Source organism: Hylobates moloch, unplaced genomic scaffold (genome assembly GCF_009828535.3).
Source record: "Hylobates moloch isolate HMO894 unplaced genomic scaffold, HMol_V3 SCAFFOLD_14, whole genome shotgun sequence".
NCBI lineage: Eukaryota > Metazoa > Chordata > Mammalia > Primates > Hylobatidae > Hylobates > Hylobates moloch.
In genome coordinates this window covers 39,840,347-39,860,928 of record NW_026652289.1, presented here as the reverse complement: position 1 = coordinate 39,860,928, position 20,582 = coordinate 39,840,347, and the positions used below count along the sequence as shown (strand labels likewise).

Below are 20,582 nucleotides of genomic sequence, written 5' to 3'. Positions count from 1 at the left end.
ATGCGTTCCACATCTAAACTCCTGATTGCCGCCCTCCCAAACCCCCTCCCTCTCTCCAGAGCCCCCTCCTTACGCCTCATCGTTACATGGGCTCCACCTGCCAACACCAGCTCTGCCATTCTCCTCTCCCTCAGCCTCCATGAGCCAACATTGGGTTCTTCCAACTTCCTGCTTCCAATACCACTATCCTGGTTCTCCTTCCGAAGTGCTGAGCACAGGCACCTGGAGAGCACATGCTGAGACTGTTAGAATGAACTGCCATTTGCCTCAACCATTAACTCATCCAACAGTTATTTATTGAACGCCATGGACCAGGCACCGTGCCCAGCAGCTGGGATGCAGCATTGAACACAAGACAAGCCCCTGCTCTGGAGGGGCTTACATCTCGGCAGGGTAAACAGCCAGTAACTTCAGAAACCAAATATCCAGTACGTCAGAGTGCCATGGGAAAGGTACGCTGAGCAAGGGTGGGCAGTGCCAGGGTCGGGGTGCCACTGTACAGGGTGATGGGGAGGCCCTCCTCCCTGGAGAGGGCGGCATGATCCTGGTGGGCTGAGGTCAACCGCCTGGGTCAAATGGAACACAACTCACTCTCAGGAAGACATCCCTAATACAAATCCAGGGACTTTGTTTCTTAACCTTAAAATTGGAAACACTTCTTGTTACCAGGGATAGGGGGTGGGGCTCAGCGTTTGGGGAAACAGAGTGGGAGTCTTTTGCTGAACAGACTTTTGTTTTCTTTTTTCTTTTTCTTTTTTTTTTTTTTGAGACGGAGTCTTGCTCTGTCACCCAGGCTTGAGTGCAGTGGCGCAATCTCGGCCCACTGCAAGCTCCGCCTCCCGGGTTCACGCCATTCTCCTGCCTCAGCCTCTCCGAGTAGCTGGGACTACAGGCACCCGCCACCACGCCCGGCTAATTTTTTTTATTTTTAGTAGAGATGGGGTTTCACCGTGGTCTCGATCTCCTGACCTCGTGATCCGCCCGCCTTGGCCTCCCAAAGTGCTGGGATTACAAGCGTGAGCCACCGCGCCCGGCCTGACTTTTGTTTTCTTAAGTTTTGAACTACATGAATGTATTTCCTTTTTTGAAAGGAAAAATTGAAATACGAAAGAATTTTAAGTCTTTGGAAAGAATTAATCATTTTCATGGAACTACTTCCCGCCAGGGGGCCTGTTTTCATATCTGCCAACTTCCACTGAAACATTGCCGATGGAGAACCCTCCAATGCTCCCGAGAAGGGAGACAGTCTTAACCCAGAGGACAGCATCCACCAGGCTGCAAGCACTGACCCCGTGCTGGTGTGTGAGTGCAGTGCACACTGGGCTAACCATCACCACAGTGAGACTGGCACCCTCTGGGGTAGGGTAGACTCAGGAAGGTGAAAATCAGGATGTCTGCCAGGAGCTGACAAATCCCTCTGGGACTCTCATACTTCAGAGGCTCTCCGGTTTGGCTATTGCTAAACTTGGACTAGCCCCTACTACCAATCTTAATACCCATGTACCAATCATTGCTGCATCCTATTTGGAAAGCAATGGACAGACAGCCACGCTGAAAGCCTTTACTAAAGACTGGTCCACAAGATCAGATTTAGCTGCCCCTTGTTTGAGCCTTGCTCCCCTGGTGTCTTTTCTGGTGAAGCTGGGCCCAGAGGGGGTTTTACTAAGTGGGCTCCATGGTAGTGGAAGTGGTGGGGACAGAAGGCTGGCTCTATATGTGGCAGAGGCCTGAATAAACAGGGATTTGAGAGGGCTCAAGATATCCTGACTTAATCCTCAATGTGGCAGGCACAGGGCCATGGCCAGGCCTAGAGGAAGGTGGGCTATTTGGGGTATGGCCCAGCAGGACATGATGTGATCAGGTAGGGGGTAGGGAAATGGGTTACTGTCCTCTAAATATTCCATATGTCACAAAGTTACTGACTGCAGTCTCCACAAATTCAGGCTGCCAGTCCGATGCACTATATCCCAACAATCTGAGCACTCTGCCAAAGATGCTCACAGAGACAACAGGAGCAGACAGAGCCTTGTTTCTCTCTTAATCTTCAGAGCCTAGAACTGAGCTTGGCCCTCACCAGGCACTTAGAAATTGCATAATGAAAGAATTTCAGATTTTTATTAGTGGCAGTGAGCACTGAAAACCCAGTATTTGGCCAGGTCCAGTGGCTCACACCTGTAATCCCAACATGTTTGGGAGGCCAAGGTGGGAGGATGGCTTGAGGTAAGGAGTTAGAGACCAGCCTGTGCAACATAGTGAGACCTTATTCTACTAAAAAAATAAAATTAGCCAGGAGTGGTGGTTGTGTGCCTGTGGTTCCAGCTACTTAGCAGGCTGAGGTGAGAGGATCACTTGACTCCGGGGCTTCAAGGCTGCAGTGAGCCATGATTACACCACTGCACTCCAGCCTGAGCCACAGTGTGAGACCCCCATCTCACAAAAAAAAGGAAAGCCTAGTATTCTATACAACCTTAACCTATTTTTTTTTTTCTTTGAGACGGAGTCTTGCTGTGTCGCCCAGGCTGGAGTGTAGTGGTGCGATCTCAGCTCACTGCAAGCTCTGCCTCCTGGGTTCACGCCATTCTCCTGCCTCAGCCTCCTGAGTAGCTGGGACTACAGGCGTCCACCACCACAGCTGGCTAATTTTTTTGTATTTTTAGTAAAGACGAGGTTCCACTGTGTTAGCTAGGATGGTCTCGATCTCCTGACCTTGTGATCCGCCTGCCTCGGCCTCTCAAAGTGCTGGGATTACAGGCTTGAGCCACGACACCCGGCCAACCTTACCCTATTTTTTAAAAAGATGTTTATGGCTTTGCTGATAGCAGGCTGGAAAGCTAGCTGAATTTGCAGGCAACCTCAAGTAGTTAATGAAAAACTATTGTGGCTTGTCCAAAGGGATTGAGTTTTCCAAATAAAAAAGTGGGCTTCAGTTTTATGCCATTGTAAGAGGCCATGTGAGGGATGTCTGGATGCCCACTTTGAATCTGTAGGACCACTCCATGATTTTTTAAAACCACTGGTTTCTGGCAGGCAAAACATTCAAAATCTAGGCTATCCCAGGAAATCTAGGACAAGGGCTGTCCTGCAGTAATGCATTAAACCACGTAACAAACGAACTCAAGAAGAGGGATGTGGCTCTGGATTTGTGACCCTCAACATAACATGTACCACCTTGGGCTTTGGCTTCAACATCAGTTAAATGGAGGGACACAGAAGACTCTTTGGCTCTTATACTCTATGACATGATCACTGGCCACCTCAGAAAATCAAGCCTATCTAGACCACGGTTTGTAAGAAGTCAGACTCTCTGAGGCTCAGTTTCCTTATCTATAAAAAAGAAGATGATAACATTGGGAGAAGCCATCTTCAGCAGTGAGGAAAGAAAAGGACAATGAAGTCAAGTGAGCAGTCTCAAATCTCAGCCCTGTGTAATCTAAGGGAAGGTTACTGGAGCTGGGTCTACTTTCTTCATCTGCAAAATGGGGAGAAGAATGTCTGTTGTAAGGACTGTTGAATGATCTTGCTCATGCCAACTTACAGAAGGTACAAAATAAACACTGACCTCCTTTATTCTGATTTCACATTCAGCAAATGTGAGAGAAATATGAATGTGCTGAAATGTCTGCCAGAAAAAAGAAAATCCAACCCTTCAAAAGAATGAGATCAGGGGTTTTGACATCTATTCACCTACACTTCCCTCTTCCACAGTAAGCGGCCCACCTTCTGATCCACACTACCCATCTCTGCGCTTATCATGGAGCTTTCAAGAGTGAGGATCAGAGGCTGTATGGAGCAGCAGGCACAAACCACAGGGAGCACTGTTCAAAAATGGAAAACGAGGTGGCCCCGACACCGGGTGCTGCTGGGCACCCTCTCAGACCTGCCCTGCAACAGCATCAGGAGGCTGAGGGTCCCCAGCCAGAAGGCCCAAGAGGGGCCCAGGCTGGAAACTTTACCGCAAAGCAGCCCTCATCCTAAGGTGGCTCAACACCATACCTGAGATCTAGCCCATGCGACAGTATGGAAGCAGGAGGCCCTACTCCACCACAGAAAGAACATTTATGGGCGCCTAAGCTCTGGGAGAATGGCACCTGAGGGAACAGGGCGTGCCCACAAGCAGAGCTCGGGGAGGGAGAAGAGGCAGCCCTGCTCCTAGTTGCAGCCAGCGTGCGTCATGTCCAGGCCCCAAAAGGGTGACCCTGGCTCAGGTTCTCATGCTCCAGAAGCTGGCCCAGGTGGCAGTGGGTTCCCTATGGAGGCAGCTCATCATTCACAACACAGCAACAAACCTTCTGCTCTCATGAGGAGAATGTATTTTAAACTTGGGAAGAGTCACAATTCTGGGACGTTTCACATGTTGCCAGCTTTAACCTTCTACAGACACAGGGCCTCTCCTCTGTGAGGAGGGACCTCTGGCATGTGTGGGCGTGTGGTGGGTCCCTCTCCCTATTAGCAAAAATGTGTTGGGCATGAGCCAGGTTTATGATTTGGATTGTGTCCTGCACATAACACCTGTAAGAATACAACTGGGACTAGGACAGTGCGGGAAGCATATTCTTCATGAGGCGGTAACCAAAAGGCTTGGCTATACAAAAGGATTCTGGTGGCCGGGCACGGTGGCTCACACCTGTAATGGCAGCACTTTGGGAGGCCAAGGCGGGTGGATCACTTGAGGTCCAGGAGTTCGACACCAGCCTGGCCAACATGGTGAAACCCTGTCTCTACTAAACATACAACAATTAGCTGAGCATGGTGGTGGGCGCCTGTAATCCCAGCTACTGCGGAGGCTGAGACAGGAGAATTGCTTGAACCCGGGAAGCAGAGGTTGCAGTGAGCCGAGATTGCACCACTGCACTCCAGCCTGGGTGACAGAGCAAGACTCCATCTCAAAAACAAACAAACAAACAAACAAACAAAAAAGGATTCTGGGTGTAACAATCTCAGTAGAGCCAGCGGGTGACTCTGGTTCTCCTAAAATTCTGCCCTTATTTGCCACTCACACCCCCAAATCTGAAGGGCCAGCCCTTTTCTACCTATGACACCTCACCAGCAAGTAAAGGGCACAGGACCTCAGAAGTCTGTGGTGCTGAGGATGAAGACTCTAGTCAGAGAAGGTGCTCAGCCCTGGTGAGGAGGTTCTGGGAAGCAGGTGGGCGTGCTCAATGCAGTCCCTAACCCTTGGGAGCATCCATGTGAGAGGTAAAGGTGCAAGTGACTTGGGCATGCTGACTCCCTGCTGAGGAAGGCAGGGCCCCTCACATCTGCAGTGGCCGTGTGCATCAGAGAACGGCATGGCTGCACATGTGAGAACTGGGTGCACCCGAGAAGTGTCAATAGGAATCCCTTCCCTATTCCATGCCAAACAGTCTTCCCCAGACACAAAGGTTCCGGGTCCTGAGGCTTGACTCTTCTAAGGCTCAAAATGGGTTCTGTTTCCAGACGTGCTTGTCTTTGCTGCTTGTCTTAAGGACTCTATTTCAGCCCAATCCTTGACCCTCAGACAAACTGGGACAGGTTGGGAACTTTGATGTTGAGATCGCCAATGTTGATGTTCCGAGGAATCTCTGGCAGGTTGATGTTTTTCACAGCAGACACAGCCCGCGCAGGGGCTGCTGAAAGGCCACCCTGAGAAGAAATGAGAGGCGAGTATGAGACAAATTCTCAGTGTTATCTGCTTAATGCTAAAAAAAAAAAAAAAAAAAGCAAAAACAAAAACAAGCAGGATGGGCGCAGTGGCTCACGCCTATAATCCCAGCACTTTGGGAGGCCGAGGTGGGTGGGTCACCTGAGGTCAGGAGTTCAAGACCGGCCTGGCCAACATGGTGAAACCCCATCTTTACCAAAAATACAAAAATTGGCCAGGTGTGGTGGCGGGCCCCTGTAGTCCCAGCTACTAGGGAGGCTGAGGCAGGCTTGAACCTGTGAGGCGGAGGTTGCAGTGAGCTGAGATCGCCCCACTGCACTCCAACCTGGGCAACAGAGTGAGACTCTGTCTCAAACAAACAAACTAACTAACAGGTGAGGGATGCCTAGAAAAATTCCAAACTGAGCACACACAACTGAAGTTTTAACTTTCCCCCCTTATTCCTCAAAAGTAGCCAACAAAACAATCTTGAGGTTAGATGGGGTTTGGCACAGGGATCCAAAGCCTGCAGTCCTACTAGACTACCAGCTCCTCAGAGGCGGGGTGTGGCCTATACAGTTTCACAGCCCCAGCATCTCACAGTGCCTGGCACATGGTGGGTACCCAATAAATGCTGAAATAATCTAAGGTGATTTGTCAGGGGCACTTTTCTGGTTACAAAACAAAACAAAACCCTTTCCTCAAGAGACTAAAGACTCTTATTGAAACGTGCAAAGTCACAGGGAAGTTCTTAAAAGGAAAACGACAGTCACAGCTCTAGGGCAACTGCTTGCCAACTAATAATGTGAGATGAAAAGAGCTGGCTTTGGAAGTGTCATGTGGCAACACGCTGGGAGAAGGTGGGGGGTATCACAGATAAAGAAGGGTTGGTGACAAAACGCAAAGAGTATGCACATCTACAGTGAACCCCCATCTGGCAGGCTCACCCCCATGTGGAGAGAATGGCAAAAGTGGATGAAAACTGTCTCACAATCATTTTTCCCCTATTGCCTTCTTTCTGGATACCAACTCCGATTCTGCCCTCACCCAGCAAGTCTCCATTTCTTCTCATTTCCAACCCCCTTGCCTCTGACTCACCTACTATTCCTGGAATCTTCCCAGCCTACATTTCTAAAAGAACTATAGCTGCCACAATAGCTGTGGTCTGGAAAAGCTTCTTCCGCAGGACTGCCAGTCCTCACAGAAAGAAGAATTCCTGGTTTCGCAAGATCAAGTTCCGTTATACAAGGCAAAGAAGCTCTTTAAGACACTCAGATAATTAAAGAGGTAATTTGTTCTGCTATTCCTGCATGTGAAAGTATACGTCTGCCGCCGGGCGCAGTGGCTCACGCTTGTAATCCCAGCACTTTGGGAGGCTGAGGCGGGCGGATCACGAGGTCAGGAGATCGAGACCACGGTGAAACCCCGTCTCTACTAAAAATACAAAAAATTAGCCGGGCGTGGTGGCGGGCGCCTGTAGTCCCAGCTACTCGGAGAGGCTGAGGCAGGAGAATGGCGTGAACCCGGGAGGCGGAGCTTGCAGTGAGCCGAGACTGCGCCACTGTACTCCAGCCTGGGCGACAGAGCGAGACTCCGTCTCAAAAAAAAAAAAAAAAAAAAAGAAAGTATACGTCTGTAACCTCTGTGCTCTGGTAAGGCTGAGGAAGGGGACGGAGAGACCTCAGAGGGATAGGACAGAATTTATGTGAACATCTGTATCAAGCCCAGCACCATGTGGGGGTGGACTGGGATATGTTATTTTCAAGCCTAGCCCAAACTCTACTGTAGTTTTTTATGAGGCTAACTGGAAATAAGGAAATTAGCAACTCTGAGGTCTGAAAGACACCATGAGAAACGGCTGCTGGGAGGTCAGACTCTTAGAGCACACAAACTAGGAAACCACACTGGACTAGGGAAGAGGGTTCTGGGTCCCTCCAGGGAACGAGTGGCTTTCAAAGGAGGAATTACAAACCACAAACATGGGCCATAACCCCCAAGCCAGAAGCTGTTTGCCTTCCTCTGCCATCTGGCTTTTCTATTTGCTCTTCTACCCTGAAAGTCTGAGATTTCAAACCTTGTTACCTGTTTAATTTTCAGGGCTGGTTGACCTTCAAATCCACAAGTTTCAATGGACTCAAGAAAGAAAGAAGATGAGTATCATTTCCTGAGGTTTCACAGCAGCACAAACAAACACATGTACACACTCCTGCCTCTGCCCAGGTTTTCTCTACCCAGCCAGGGCTAGAGCACAGCTGCTTACTCACCTCGGATTTCTCCAGCCTGTTCTGAGCTTCAATCTGAGCCACGATTTCATTCATGTTTGTTTCCAACACCATCCCACCCATCACCACCTCCTGGAGGATGTAGTGCACCTAAAGGGGAAGCAAAAATCAGAAGAGTCAGAATACTCTGTGGTGGTCAGAGTGTAACCCACGAGGTTTCCTTTTCCTGCAGCAGCAGAGTGGTCAGAGATGACATGTCCTGACTCACAACTCAGACACTCAAGCCCCCTTGCCCAGTGACACAACGAGGGGTCTCTCCCAGGTCTTGGCACATGGCAACATGAATCTCTCCCCTCAGCAGCGAGGTGGTAGCTATGAACACAGGCTTCAAAGTCAGACAGCTCTTGTTTAAATTCTGACTCTGCTACTTGCTAGCTGGGTGGTCCTGGGCAAATTACCTTTAAAGTGCTTCAGCTTCCTTCCAGGATTGCAGTGAGGACTGGATGAGATAAATGTGTGTAAAGCACCGAGCCTGGTGCCCAGGACACACAGGGTTCTAAGTAATGGTGGCTTTCATTATTAATATTACCATCATCAACACTGACTGTCATTAAGTAGGTCCAGCTATGACAGAATAATCCCTATCCAAGCAACTGAAATGAATGTCTTCCACCTTCTATAAGGCAGATCCTCCAGCCTGCGCTCCACTGAAGGGACGTGATCAGAGCAAGATAGAGCCCAATTCCTTTGCACCTCTCCTCACCTCATTTCTTACTGCTTAGATTAGAAAGCAGATTGAGCATAAACACCTTTCTAAGCATAAGGCGCACATTTGGGCTTAGGTTCCATCTAGCTAGCAGTCATCTAAACAAAGCTGAATCTCAGTGTACCTAACTGCTGTGATGGGACACTGTACCCCTTCGTGGTAGGAAAGCTGTCACAGAAAGCCCTGGGTGGGTCAAAGCAGAGATGCCTACTGTGGTTCATAAGAAGTGGTACTCCATATTTCAAACCAAATCACATCAAATGGCCCTCAAGGTGCTTTGGGTCAAGTTGGGAAGATAGCAAGTACAACCTTCTATTGTTAACTAAGTGCCAAATGATTGAGATAGTCCTGGGGAAGTCAGAGAAGAAAGGGAACAGTGGCTAGAGAGATCAGAGTTTCACAGAGACAGTGGGAGGATGGAAGCTGGGCTCTGACATTAGAGAGGCAGGAGAAAGAATTTCAGGTAGAAGATGTTGGAAGGAGCAATTCAGCTGGTGTATGGGCAGGTATGGGGAGCTCCTGGGTCTGGCTGGGATGGCAACTTTATGCAGGAGAGAGGCTAAGACAAGGCTGAGAAGGTAATTTGGGTCTGGAGCAGGGCTTCTTAGCCTGGGTACTAGCGACATCTGGGGCCAGATAATCCTCTGCTGTGGGGCTGTCCTGTCACTGTGGCCTGTTCTCTAGCATCCCTGGTCTCTACTCCTCCAGCCTGACAATCAAAAATGTCTCCAGAATTGTCATATGTGTTCCAGGGGGCAAACTCACCCCAGCTGAGAACCACTGGTCCAGAGTCTAGAGTCAACCACCAGTTTACTCTGTCAGCAATGCAGAGTCAAGAAGAAAGATGTGTCTGCATATCTGGGCACTGTGCACTTCTGACATCTGAAATTCTCTGGCATTGGCTCCCTGTATTTTGCCCTCACTAAGTGCAGGGAACTTCTGATCTTGAGGACAGAGTATAATAAATCAAATGTGTTCCCTTGCATGTGTGCCCACATTGAGCCTTATTAACCACTGTTCTGTCTACACACACACACTCTCACGAGGTGTTCTTACATTTTATACAATATGAATTATTCATTCACTATATGCAAATGAGGATTTAATGGTAAAAGTCTCATATTTAGATAATTTACAAAATGTTAAACAAGACTGGTTTTAAAATTATTCCCTGGGGGAATTCCACTGTTTATATTTCCCCATCAAGAAATAGGCCTCTGAAAACAGTATGGTGGTTCCTCAGAAAGATTAAAAACAGAATTACCATATGGCCCAGCAATTCCACTTTTGGGTATACACTCAAAAGAACTGAAAGTAAAGACTTGAAGAGAATGTGTACACCCATGTTCATAGCAGTATTATTCACAATAGCCAAAAGGTGGAAGCAGCCCAAGTGTCCATGAACAGATGACTGGATCAACAAAATGTGCCATAGAAATACAACAGAATATTATTCAGCCTTAAAAAGGAAAGGAATTCTTTTTTTTTTCATCTGAATTGAGATGCTGTAAAAGGAAAGGGAATTCTGAGACACAGTGTAACACGGATGAACCCTGAAGATACTATAAGTGAAACAACCTACACACAAAAGGATGAGGACTGTGTGATTCCACTCCTGTGAGGTACCCAGAGTAGTCAAATTCAGAGATGGAAACTGGCATGGGGGCTGCCATGGGCAGGGGGAAGACGGCAGTGGTGGCTGTTGTTTAATGTGCACAGAGGTGCTGTTTTGCAAGATGAAGAGCTCTGGAGATGGACGGTGGTGGCGACTGCACAACAATGTGGATATACTTAATGCCACAGAACTGTAAGCTTAAAAATGGTGAAGACAGGAAACTTTATGTTACATATTTTACCACAATTTAATAAAAAAGGAGAGAAATAGTCCTCTCTACCTGCACTTTCAGTATTTATTCCTTTTGTTTAGCCAATCCCTGTGTGGGTAGAAAGTAGTACTTGTTGAGTATCTATTATGAACCAAGTACTTTATGTAACTTACCTTAATTTTACAACATTCATCTAAGATAGGTAATATAACCTTCACTTTATTATTATTATTACTATTATTATTTGAGGCCGAGTCTCGCTCTGTCATCCAGGCTGGAGTACAGTGGTGTGAACTTGGCTCACTGCAACCTCCGCCTCCTGGGTTCAAGCGATTCTCCCAAGTCAGCCTCCTGAGTAGCTGGGATTATAGGCACCCGCCACCATGCCCAGCTAATTTTTATATTTTTAGTAGAGTTGGGGTTTCCTCATGTTGGCCAGGCCGGTCTGGAACTCCTGACCTCAGACGCTCCCCCTGCCTTGGCCTCCCAAAGTGCTGAGATTACAGGCGTGAACCACCACGCCTGGCCTGCCTTCATTTTATATATGAAGAAATTGATACATTTTATATATGAGGAAAAGGCAATAAAATGATCCCAATGTCATGTATATTAGTAGCAGAATGGTGTTGATCCCAGAGCTCATGTTCTACCCTTTATATCATACTTCCTCAGAATCCCAAACTGTGTCTTCTACTCTATTCATCCCTGACCCCTAGTCCACATGAAATCATTTAAGACTTGCCTTTGGTGTGTCAAGATCTTGTATTAATTCTTCCATGCTTTATCTCCAAGGCCTAGAACAATGCTCAGAGTACGCATGCTAAATGAATGAAAGGCTTTCCATATATCTGAGTAGCATATTCCTTGGGCTTTAGGGACTTCGAAGATAGACAACAGTGTGGTGGTGGGGGCTTTCTGGAGAAGGTATAGTAAAAGGCCTAACACATGATGTCGTGGAGACTAGTGGCTGGTTAACAGAAAAAGTCAGTTAAAACTTCTTATTTAACACTGCATCATAAAGTCAGCATTTTCAAATGCTGTTCAAAATATGTTCCAAATGCAAAAAGAAGAAATAAAAATGCAAACTCCATTTTTGTTATAACTACAGGATATCCAAAATTCCAAACCCCCAAACAGGTGAAAAAGCTGTCAAAAGCAGGGAGCTCAGGCAGGGACTCCTTTGCTTCACAGAAGGAAAAGAAGAAAGGATGCTACAGGGAGAGGACAGGGGAGCTGGTGATCTCAGAAAGATCTGCAAAAATATGTACTTCCTGAGGGTAAAGGACACACTCCAGTACCAAATTAATTCCTTGTTTTTGGAAGGGAGGAACTTCCTTGGACCTGAAGTTGAGGCTAAATGAGAAATCACACAAGCTGCATTGCCTCACAGAGGTGGTCTCTGTGGTAGTAGAGAAGACATCCTTTGCATTGCGGAGATGCTAAGAGAGGCCTTGCCTATCTCGATTGGCTGGCTAGAGACTAAGGGTAAACGGACTCACCCAGAACCCTAAATCAAGGGAACAACTGTAGCCAGCCCACCGTTTTGGTAGCTCCCCCAACAAACATCCTGCAAAACAGCTGGTCCTGAAAAGCTTGCCTATTTAAAGATAAGTATACAAAAAATCTAAACAGGATCTATATAAATATACAATGAGAAAAAATTAGGAAAGAAATAGGAAAACCAAATGGCAGACTAAGACTACAGACTGGAAAAGGGCCTCCATGGACTAGATACAATGGTAATAAAATATTTTACACAACGAAAACTTGATAAAATAGTTGTCTCTATGAAATGAGAACTCAAAGCAGAAATACAAGAACTTTAGCAGAGGTAGGGAGACGAGAAGAGAAGACAAACTGTATACTAGCAGAACTGAGGAAAGAAGTGAAAGGAAAAATACTGTTATAGAAATGAAGGTGAAACTGGAAGAAGCAAAGGGAGAAGAAAGTGCTACCAACACACTAGGAACAAAAGGAGAGAAATGGAAAAAAAAAATGAAACCAAAAAAGGCTAAAAGAAATAGAGAAGAAACAGTTACAAAAGACAGCAAAGGAGATGTAATATTTGCATAAAAGAAAAGTTTAACATGAATGGGAAAAATATGTAAAGATATGTTCATAAAGATAGAATCTAAGATGTTTCTGAACTATAAGAGGATTGGGGCCTACATACTGAAAGGTCACACTGTATCCCAGGAAAACAAATTCAGAATAGGTAGCACCAAGATACACCTTTAGGTAAGGTTTCTGAGTTCCTGCAACCAGGCAAACAGATCAAATCACTTAAAAGAGAAACAAAATAATGAAAATTTCCACATTAATATTTAATGCTAACAGAAAATGGAACAACACCTGCAAAATTCTCAAGGACAGAAAGTGTGACTCAAGGACTTTATTTTTATTTTTATTTTTGAGACAGAGTCTCGCTCTGTTGCCAGGCTGCAGTGCAGTGGCACGATCTTGGCTCAGTGCAACCTCCACCTCCTGGGTTCAAGCGATTCTCCTGCCTCAGCCTCCCGAGTAGCTGGGACTATAGGCACGTGCCACCATGCCCAGCTAATTTTTGTATTTTTAGTAGAGACAGGGTTTTACCGTGTTGGCCAGGATGGTCTGGATCTATTGACCTTGTGATCCGCCCACCTTGGCCTCCCAAAGTGCTGGGATTACAGGCGTGAGCCACTGTGCCCAGCAGACTCAAGGACTTTATACCTAGTCAACTGTCCAGCAAGCGTAACAGAATGGGGACCATTGTTCCCAAGCATTTCTTTTTTTCTTTTTTTTTTGAGACAGAGTTTCACTCTTGTTGTCCAGACTGGAGCGCAATGGCGCGATCTCCACTCACCGCAACCTCTGCCTCCCCGGTTCAAGCGATTCTCCTGCTTTAGCCTCCTGAGTAGCTGGGATTACAGGCATGTGCCACCACGCCTGGCTAATTTTGTATTTTTCGTAGAGATGGGGTTTCTCCATGTTGGTCAGGCTAGTCTCAAACTCCCAACCTCAGGTGATCCGCCCGCCTCAGCCTCCCAAAGTGCTGGGATTACAAGCATGAGCCACCACACCCGGCCAAGTATTTCTTAAGGAATCTACAAAAGGAAGCACTTGTGCCAACTAAGAGGTGACTGGAAAAACTATGGCAGGGCCAGGCCTGGTGGCTCATGCCTGTAATCCCAGCACTTTGGGAGGCCAAGGTGGGTGGATCATTTGAGGTCAGGAGTTCAAGACCAGCCTGGCCAACATGGTGAAACCCCATCTCTACTAAAAATACAAAAATTAGCCAGGTGTGGTGGCACGCACCTGTAATCCCAGCTACTCAGGAGGCTGAGGCAGAATCGCTTGAACCCGGGAGGTGGAGGCTGCAGTGAGCTGAGATCGTGCCATTGCACTCTAGCCTGGTGACGGAGCGAGACTCCGTCTCAGAAAACAAAACAACAACAACAAAAAAAAACAAAAGTTAGCCGGGTAGAAGTGGCATGTGCCTGTAATTCCAGCTATTTGGGAGGCTGGAGCAGGAGAACCACCTGAACCCAGGAGGACGAGGTTACAGTGAGCCAAGATCGTGCCACTGCACTCCAGCCTGGGCAACAAGAGTGAAACTCCACCTCAAAAACAAAAACAAAACAAAAAACTATGGCAAAAATTTGCGGTGAGCACTGAAAACTACTTAACTGTAGGTCTAAGACTAAAATAGGATTAGGGTAACAACAGAGCGTCAATACTATATGCTTTGATGATGTATAAAACTCCAGCTAGCAAAAACTAGGAAGAGAAGAGGGGAAAAAGGAGGGAGGTAGAATACGAACACTGATTTCCTCACCTTCAGTAACTAAGAGTCCATGGATAGCATTTAAAACTAAAGTAATAAAGATATGGTTAATCTGACTTTTACTGTGACTTTTCCCATGAATGACCAAGCCCACTGTCATTGTTATAAATAACAAAACTTTGAGAGCCACTGAACTTTTGGCTAGGGCCAAAAAACTCTTTTTCTTTTTTTTTTTTTTGAGACAGGGTCTTGCTCTCTCACCCAGGCTGGAGTGCAGTGCCATGATTATAGCTCACTGCAGCCTTGAACTCCTGGGCTCCAGCAATCCTCCTGCCTCAGTCTCCTAAGTAGCTGGGCCTATAGGCACGTGCCACCATGCCCAGCTTTTTTTTTTTTTTTTTTTTAATTTTTAAGTAGAGATGAGGTCTTGCTATGTTGCTCAGGCTGGTCTTGAACTCCTGAGCTCAAGGAATCCTCCCGCCTCAGCCTTCAAAAGTATTGGGATTACAGGCGTGAGCCAATGTACCCAACCCAGAAGGATCTCTTCTGCTGATTAGAGTTTTTTGCAATAATGACAAAAAACTCACTCAGAATGCATCATCTACAATTTCCAGTTTCTCTAAAGTTAGACTGCAGTGAAACAGTAAGTAAAGAATCCTAGATTTTTAGGATCCCTCCACCTCTATTCTTCCATAGTTATCTTGCCCAAACCTAATTCAGTTTCATTTCCTTTTTAAAGTAACTTGTCCTTCCAAAACATTCCTCTTAGTTTTCACAGAGTAATTTTCTTTTCTTTTTTTTTTTTTTGGAAAGTCTCACTCTGTCGCCCAGCTGGAGTGCAGTGGCGCGATATCGGCTCACTGCAGCCTCTGTCTCCCAGGTTCAAGCGATTCTCTTGCTTCAGACTCCTGAGTAGCTGGGACTACAGGCGCCCGCCACCACACCCAGCTTATTTTTTGTATTTTTAGTAGAGACGAGGTTTTACCATGTTGCCCAGGCTGGTCTCAAACTCCTGAGCTCAGGCAATCTGCCTACCTCGGCCTCCCAAAGTGCTAGGATTACAGGCATGAGTCACCACGCACAGCCAGAATAATTTTCTTTTCTCCCTCATAATTTAATCTGTATATTATTTAATCAAATTACATAATTACAGTACCAGTTTACTGGCATAAAGAGATCTGGAAACATCACAACTGACCTTTGGTAAGCAAAATGACTCAAATGTAAGTGAGCAATGGATGAGCGAACAGCTGCCCGTGTTAGTCTTGCTAGTTAGTTCAGACCTTGTCCACTGAATATGAAGTTGACCATGAAAGATGGCTAACATTTCTCTGACTGGAGAGAGACGGGACTTGAGAAAGTTGGACGCTGCCAAGCATGGGTGTGGGAGCAAGCAGTCAAGAATCAATACTGACCTCATGTACCTAAAGAACTGGAGATACAGTCAGGGCACAAAGAAGGGTTCTGTTAAACAACAGAAGTTGGCTGATGGGCTGACCTTGAGGACGCCTGCAGAAATCTAGGTAAATACCTGAGAGAACACTGACAGATAAAGTCACAAACCAACACAGGGAGGCTGGTAGGGAAAGAAAATCTGAGACGTGAGTCATGTAAATGGCATTCGAAACCACAGGAACAGAAAGAAAGAGGCTAAGTCTTCGAGAGGCCTAAACCCAGCTTCACACAGTGTGCACTGAACAAATATGAATTATCAAGTAATAATAATTCAACTTTCTACTCAGCAAGCATAGGAAATAATGACACTAGCAAAATTCATTTAGAAGTGTTTATTAACAGAGTTTAAACAAAAGCGCCACTGATTTTTCAGTACTTGGCAAATCCAATGGTAATTTAACCTAAAAATAATTACAACCAGGATGAGTTTCATCTGACATAAAGATTAGGATAACCCCAATAAACCAACAGGATATCTTGATATAAGGGGAAGGCAATAGAGAAAATGCTTCGGGTGATAAATCTGAAATCTTAAAAGGTAAAATGAGACATAGATACTGATGTTTTCCAAGATCAAGATACATACATTTATGACCACATTTTAGTGAGTGAAAGTCGGTGTTTTTAGCTCTGTCCTATTTAAATTTTTCTCTTGGAACCCCTGAAAATAGTCAAGAGTAGGAATGAGTACTGTAGTCAAAATGTCAATTCCTCTAAAGACAATTTAACCTGTTATCGAGTCTCTCCACTCTCCCCCAACACCTCTGGACATCTGTGTCTCTTTATTTTTTTTTTTCTTGAGACATGGTCTCACTCTGTTGCCCAGGATGGAATACAGTGGCACAATCTCAGCTCATTGCAACCTCCACCTCCCAGATTCAAGCGATCCTACAGCCTCAACCTCCCCAGTAGCTGAGACTACAGGCCACATGACACCACACCTGGCTAATTTTTTTTTTCTTTTTTTTTTTTTTCTTGAGACGGAGTCTCGCTCTGTGGCCCAGGCTGGAGTGCAGTGGTGCGATCTCGGCTCACTGCAACATCCGCCTCCTAGGTTCAAGCGATTCTCCTGCCTCAACCTCCCAAGTAGCTGGGACTACAGGTGCGTGCCACCACACCCGGCTAGTTTTTTGTATTTTTAGTAGAGACAGGGTTTCACTGTGTTAGCCAGGATGGTCTTGATCTCCTGACCTCGTGATCCGCCCGCCTCAGCCTCCCAAAGCACTGGGATTACAGGTGTGAGCGACCACGCCCGGCACACCTGGCTAATTTTTGTATTTTTTAGTAGAAATGGGGTTTCACTATGTTGGCCAGGCTGGTCTCAAACTCCTGACCTCAGGTGATCCGCCCACCTCAGCCTCCCAAAGCGCTGGGATTACAGGTGTGAGCCACCTCGCCTGGCCTCATTTTTTCTTTTCTAGGATGCTATCACTTCATCCTCCATCCCTTGAAGGTACTTGCTTCTATAACTGGACCTACTGACTGTCTGCAACACAAAGTTAACCTCTGCAGACAAAAGTAGATTAAGACCAGGCATAGCAGCTCATGCCTGTAATCCCAGCATTTTGGGAGGCCTAGGAGGGAGCATTGCTTGAGCCCAGGAGTTCAAGACCTGGGCAACATAGTGAGACCTCTGTCTCTCTAAAAAAAAAAACGTTTAAAAACTAGCTGGGCATAGTGGCACAAGCCTGTAGTTCCAGCTACTCGGTAGGCTGAGGTAAGAGCATCACTTGAGCCTGGAAGTCAAGACTGCAGTGATTGCACCATTGCACTCCAGCCTGGGAGACAGAGCGAAACCCTGTTACAAAAAAAAAAAAAAAGTAGATTAAAATGATTCTGCTAGTTTCATATCAGAATTGAATCTAAGAAGAAAAATAAAAGTGTTTCTTCAAGGATACAGATGTGCCTCAGGAACCTAGCTCTAGAACTACTAGGGGTGGGGACAAGTCAGTTGCAACAACCCTCCGGAAGTACAGAGGATACCATGCTCTTCAAGGGTTCCATCCCTGGTTGTTTCTCACTGAAATCAAAGAAAGTTCTGAATCTAATCCCATGTCAACAGAGATCACTTAAAAACAGACTGATCTGGTACCTGAAGATAATAAACAAGAAGGCATAAGCAAGGTATTTAAATTACCTTTTACTCTAGTAAAAACACAGTCTCCAAACCTTAAATTGGTCATGTTCCAAAAGTTTAAGTATTTAAATTTACAATGCATTTTTCTATAAAGGTAATAAGTAAGATTTTCAAGGCTAGCAGCTCATGAAAGCAGACTTAAATCCATAAAGCTACCCAAAATATGGTACCAGAGAGCACCCCTGCCACTACACCTAATATGAACAATACTATTTCTATAATAAAATGCAGTTCTGTATTGGGATGGCAGGATCCCATCTAACAGAAAATTTCACAGGCAGAGAGGATAAGTAAAATCTTTTGAGACACTAGCAGCACATTAATGCACGCCATATCCCAAGCTTAATCGAATCCATAGAAACCTCTAATCTAGATCAATCCCTCTCCAGGTCCCTTGCATTGGAGGGCAAATGCTTGTTGTGCCACAAAAGACAGAGGCTCACACTCCCACTGTGGAGTCTTTCTCAAAATAACTGTGTTATACACAGAAGACAAAAATACTAATCAAATATAAAAGAGCATGGTCACAGTGCTTGTATTAAAACATGAGGATGCCAATACTCCAACACTCAAGTTTTGAAAAAGAATTGTTAATCACTGACAAGACATCTAGTCTACTATATAAAAAGCTGAGTGCTGATAGCTTTTTCTTTTTTTTTGATACGGAGTCTCGCTCTGTCGCCCAGGCTGGAGTGCAGTGGCGTGATCTTGGCTCACTGCCGGCTCTGCCTCCCGGGTTCACGCCATTCTCCTGCCTCAGCCTCCGGAGTAGCTGGGACTACAGGTGCCCACCACCACGCCTGGCTAATTTTTTGTATTTTTTAGTAGAGATGGGATTTCACCGTGTTAGCCAGGATGGTCTCGATCTCCTGACCTCGTGATCCGCCTGCCTTGGCCTCCCAGGCTGATAGCTTTTTCTACTCCTTCATGGCACAGCTGGTTTCATTAATTCCTAGGAAAGGGCTTCAGAAAATAAGTAGGGAAGAGATTGTTGAGAGATGGGAAATGCAACATTTTCTTGTCTATACTTGAGGGCATGGTGGCTATTAATGAGCCAAAGGGTAACGACGCTCTGAGGTGACTCAGCACTGATGGGAAGAGAAAATCATCTGAGAGTCATCTTGGCCCAGAGTCAGACTCTAGTTCCCATATTATACATTTTAGAAAGAAATGAAAAGAAGAAGAAATCTTTATGAGTAGTATTGAGGGCCTGGTACATATGCCTTTTTCTCTCTTACTCGTACTTTCATTCTAAAGTCCAATGTTTTATCGGTGTTTTAAGACAAGCAAAGGACTGACTATCCTCATTCCCTTACATCTCTTTTACCTAAAAATGAACATATGGTAATTAGACTCAATGACTGTTGGCTGGATGTCTATGTAGGTGTAACTACAGTGAACAACATGGAGCGCATTAACAAGTACCAGGCATACTTGACTTCACTGAAAAGTTGACTTCTAGCTAGGGAGACAAAACGATATGCATGAAAGAGTCAGACATTAAATCACCATCAAATCATTTTAACAGAAACCTTCAAAAGTGTATTACACACTCCCATGACATCTAAAAAAGAATATTCTAAATGTAATTGGGCTTTTTTGGGGGGGAGTGCTTTTTTTTGCAGCTCATTGTTAACATCTAAGTAATGAATTGTATTTTTTTTTCTTTAGACGGAGTCTCACTTTGTCGCTCAGGCTGGAGTGCAGTGGCACGATCTCGGCTTACTGCAACCTCTGCCTCCCAGGTTCAAGCGATTCTCTTGCCTCAGATTCCTGGATAGCTGGAACTACAAGCGCCTGCCACCACGCCCGGCTAATTTTTTGTATTTTCAGTGGAGACGGGGGTTTCACTGTGTTCGCCAGGATGGTCTTGATCTCCTGACCTAGTTAGTGATCTGCCCGCCTTGGCCTCCCAAAGTGCTGGGATTACAGGCATGAGCCACTGCGCCCAGCCTATGAATTGTACTTTTTAAAAAAAATTATTATACTTTTAAGTTCTGGGGTAGATGTGCAGAACATGCTGGTTTTTACATAGCTATACATGTGCCATGGTGGTTTGTTGCACCCATCAACTGGTCATCTACATTAGGTATTTCTCCTAATGCTACCTTTCTCCTAGCCCCCTATCCCCCGACAGGTGCTGGTGTGTAATGGTCCCCCTCCCTGTGCCCATGTGTTCTCATTGTTCAACTGCCATTTCTGAGTGAAAACATGTCGTGTTTGGTTTTCTGTTCTTGTGTTAGTTTGCTGAGAATGGTGGTTTCCAGCTTCATCCATGTCCCTGCAAAGGACATGAACTCATCCTTTTTTATGGCTGCATAGTATTTCACGGTAAATTGTATTTTAATGCTAAGATTCCTTCAGGAACTCTCAGGCACATAGAGCTGTCTGGTCCTAAGCAGCTCTGAAGAAAGCAAGCCAAGAAAGCAACTTTGCTTTGTAAAGTTCTGTTTTTCCCTTTCGCCTGCTCTTAGTGTCTTCTGAATCACTTTTATGAACTGTCTGGTCTTCAGACTGGACATTTCCATAGTTTTCTCTAGATGTCTTCTTGTCATAAAATTCTACAAGACATTCAATCCCTAGCCATTGATTTCTTTCTCTCTTTCACTCACATGATCATACATTGTTTCAATGGGCAATGAATGAATCCAGTGGAGCCTTGTCTTACACATCAGATGAAGTGGCTGGCTGGTTTAGGGGCCACAGAGATTGAAAATTTGTTTTAAGCATTAGAATCACTCTAAGCACTCTAAGATACACATGAGCACAGGCACATGAGAGCAGAGGCAAAGA

At 45.7% G+C, this 20,582-nt stretch overlaps 1 protein-coding gene across 1 annotated transcript in view; it reads right to left on the bottom strand.

Annotated features, from left to right (window-relative positions):
- Window positions 1-290: 290 nt before the first annotated feature.
- Window positions 291-20,582, bottom strand: part of AP3S2 (adaptor related protein complex 3 subunit sigma 2) — a 46,363-nt gene continuing 26,071 nt past the window's right edge. The window contains exons 5-6 of the mRNA XM_032175639.2: window positions 7,885-7,992; window positions 291-5,622 (exon numbers count right to left, since the gene is read on the bottom strand). Coding sequence (XP_032031530.1) covers window positions 5,494-5,622; window positions 7,885-7,992 — 237 coding nt within the window. The 3' untranslated portion in view covers window positions 291-5,493. The remainder of the gene's footprint in view (window positions 5,623-7,884; window positions 7,993-20,582) is intronic.